Source organism: Camelina sativa, chromosome 5 (assembly GCF_000633955.1).
Source record: "Camelina sativa cultivar DH55 chromosome 5, Cs, whole genome shotgun sequence".
NCBI classification, from domain to species: domain Eukaryota; kingdom Viridiplantae; phylum Streptophyta; class Magnoliopsida; order Brassicales; family Brassicaceae; genus Camelina; species Camelina sativa.
The window spans coordinates 56,358-59,909 of NC_025689.1; the positions used below are offsets into that span (position 1 = coordinate 56,358).

Below are 3,552 nucleotides of genomic sequence, written 5' to 3' on the forward strand. Positions count from 1 at the left end.
GGTGGAATAGGAGGAGGATTCTTGCATTGAAGAAGGAGAGGTTTGAAACACAGAAGAATCTGTTGAAAATTTACTTGAAGTTTTGGATAGAGAATATGTTTAATCTCTATGGCCTTGAGATAAACATGATTGCACTGCTTCTTGCGAGTTTTGCTTTGCTGAATGCCATCTCCATGGTATATATTGCACTGCTTGCTGCATGTGTCCTCTTGAGAAGACGCCTAATTCAGAAACTATGGCCTGTCGTTGTTTTTCTGTTTGCATCAATTCTCGCAATTGAGTACGTTGCCACATGGAATAGCTTTTTGCCTTCAGATCAGGCCCCAATTGAAACTAGTGTGCATTGCCATGACTGCTGGAGTATTGCAGCTCTCTACTTTAAGTTTTGCCGGGAGTGTTGGCTTGGTATGACCGTTCAAACTTATTAAAGCACTTAGTGTTCTTTATGCAATAATTCTTTATTTTACAGATCCAAGAATTAGGTACTATTTGGAGAAGCTTTTTTTTTTTTGCAGGGCTGAGAGTTGACGACCCCCGGACACTTATTAGCTATTTCGTGGTATTCATGCTTGCCTGTTTCAAACTTCGGGCTGATCACATATCCAGTTTCTCAGAGTCGTCGACATATCATCAGATGAAGTCTCAAAGAAAGAACTCATTTGTCTGGAGAGATCTCTCCTTCGAGACAAAGAGCATGTGGACTGTGCTTGATTACCTGAGGCTTTATTGTTACGTCCATCTGCTGGATGTTGTACTCATTCTGATTCTAATCACAGGAACTCTTGAGTATGACATTCTACATCTGGGTTATCTTGCATTTGCGCTTGTTTTTGCCCGAATGCGACTGGAAATACTGAAGAAGAAAAACAAAATATTCAGGTTTTTGCGGGTGTACAATTTTGTTCTCATCATCTTTTCTCTCGCATACCAGTCTCCCTTTGTTGGAAACTTCAATGATGGAAAATGTGAAACAGTTGATTATATATACGAGGTGATTGGATTTTACAAGTATGACTATGGATTTCGAATCACTGCAAGATCTGCTCTCGTTGAGATCATCATATTTATGCTAGTATCTCTTCAGTCCTACATGTTTTCCTCCCAGGAGTTTGATTATGTCTCGCGGTATCTTGAAGCAGAGCAAATCGGTGCTATTGTGCGGGAGCAAGAGAAGAAAGCAGCACGGAAGACCGAGCAACTGCAACAAATTCGTGAGGCTGAGGAAAAAAAACGGCAGCGGAATTTGCAGGTGGAAAAGATGAAATCTGAAATGCTGAACCTGCGGGTACAGCTTCACAGAATGAATTCTGATTCTAATTTTGGAGTTGCTTCTCCGCGCACTGAAGGTCTAAGAAGGAGAAAGAGTCCGTATCTTATTTCAGATAGTGGCGCAGCCAGTCCTGAGATTGACGGAGTGGTCCACAAGAAAGAAGAGCAGCTTATTGACGAGGATTCACTGTATCCTTTTGAAGCTCATGAGTTTCCTATGAGTACCACTCCAGAAGCACCAGATTCTCCACAGTGTTCATTTGGAGCATCTCCTTGTGAGATAACTGAAGTTCAACAGGATCTTGATGTGATGTCTATGGAACGTGAAAGAAAGGAAAAGTCTGAAGGAAAGGAGAATCCGTTGATTTCTGCGGTGCAACTCATCGGTGATGGTGTTTCTCAGGTACAATTTATTGGAAATCAGGCAGTAAATAACCTTGTGAATTTCTTAAACATCTCACCGGAAAATTCAGATACAAATGAGCAGTCCTCTGTTGATGATGAGGTGTATGATGAGATGGAAAGTCAGAAAAGAAAACACACACCTTTTGAACGGTCAACATCTCTACAGTCTGACAGGAGTAGTGATGGCACTAGCTTTCAGATAGGAAGGATCCTTCGACATATTTGGTCTAGGATGCAGTCCAATAACGATATTGTCTGCTACTGCTGCTTCATTATTGCGTTTCTGTGGAACTTCAGTCTGCTTTCCATGGTCTATCTAGCAGCACTGTTCCTATATGCCCTCTGCGTTCACACTGGTCCTACTCACATCTTCTGGGTCATCATGCTAATGTACACAGAAATTTATATCCTGCTCCAGTATTTATACCAGATTATAATCCAGCACTGTGGTTTAAGCATTGATGCACCTCTTCTTCATGAATTGGGATTTCCAACGCAAAGAATCAAATCATCATTTGTTGTCAGCTCGTTGCCTCTGTTCCTTATTTACATCTTTACGCTCATACAGAGTGCTATAACAGTAAAGGATGGTGATTGGGTTCCTTCTGCAGATTTTACTTCACGCCGGAATGCCCGTGGTAGCCAGAAGGATCTTACAAGAATTAGCTGGAGCGAGAGAATCTATGATGTGTTCAAGAAGCTAAGAGATAGTGTCAAATTGGTGATCAGAAGCATCTGCCGATATTGGATATCTCTGACACGTGGAGCAGAATCCCCTCCTTACTTTGTTCAGGTGACAATGGATGTTCACATGTGGCCTGAAGATGGAATTCAGCCTGAAAGAATTGAATGTAGAATGAATCAGTTGCTTAGGCTTGTTCATAATGAGAGATGCGAGAAGGGAAACCCTGATCTCTGCCCTTACTCTAGCAGGGTTCATGTACAAAGTATAGAGAGGAGTACAGAGACCCCAAACGAGGCCTTAGTTGTTCTAGAGGTTGAGTATGCTTCTCCCACGAATGGGTGTTCTTCTGCAGAATGGTACAAATCACTTACCCCAGCCTCTGATGTGGCGAAAGAAATTCGTAAAGCTCAACATAGTGGACTTGTTGAAGGAACTGGATTTCCTTACCCCATTCTCTCTGTGATTGGTGGAGGAAAGAGAGAAACTGACCTCTATGCCTACATATTTGGTGCTGATCTGATCGTCTTCTTTCTGGTTGCCATTTTCTACTCATCAGTCATAAAAAATAAAAGCGAGTTTATTGATGTATATCAGCTAGAAGACCAGTTCCCATTTGACTTTGTCATTATATTAATGGTAATCCCATGCCGACAAGTTTTTTTTATCTCTTCACACCCGTTTTGTATCAGTGCCCTAACCCGATGAAACGCTTTTATGGCAGGTTATCTTCTTCCTAATTGTTGTTGATCGGGTCATCTATCTTTGCTCATTTGCGACTGGAAAAGTGGTATACTATCTCTTCAGTCTTATTCTCTTCACGTATGCAGTTACAGAGTATGCTTGGAGCATATATCCTACCCAGCAACACGCTGCTGGCTTGGCCCTCAGATTGATATTTCTTGCCAAAGCAATGTCGCTAGCTCTCCAGGCCATACAAATCCGCTATGGACTACCTCATAAAAGCACCTTGTATCGGCAGTTTTTGACAAGTGAAGTTTCACGGATCAATTACTATGGTTACAGACTTTACCGTGCTCTTCCTTTCCTGTATGAATTGAGATGTGTACTTGACTGGTCTTGCACAGCCACATCACTGACAATGTATGACTGGCTCAAGGTATGTCGTTTGATCCCATGCATTTGTTTCTGGAACCCTCGCTATGTTCATGGATGATTCATGTTTAGTTTGAATA

The 3,552-nt window shown here is 41.8% G+C and overlaps 1 protein-coding gene across 1 annotated transcript in view; it reads left to right on the top strand.

Annotated features, from left to right (window-relative positions):
- The window catches only part of LOC104788710 (piezo-type mechanosensitive ion channel homolog), a gene marked incomplete at its 5' end in the record, with an annotated part of 9,612 nt that overhangs the window by 3,304 nt on the left and 2,756 nt on the right, over positions 1-3,552 (top strand). Inside the window, 3 exons of the mRNA XM_010514495.1 lie at positions 7-405; positions 516-2,995; positions 3,081-3,476. Coding sequence (XP_010512797.1) covers positions 7-405; positions 516-2,995; positions 3,081-3,476 — 3,275 coding nt within the window. The remainder of the gene's footprint in view (positions 1-6; positions 406-515; positions 2,996-3,080; positions 3,477-3,552) is intronic.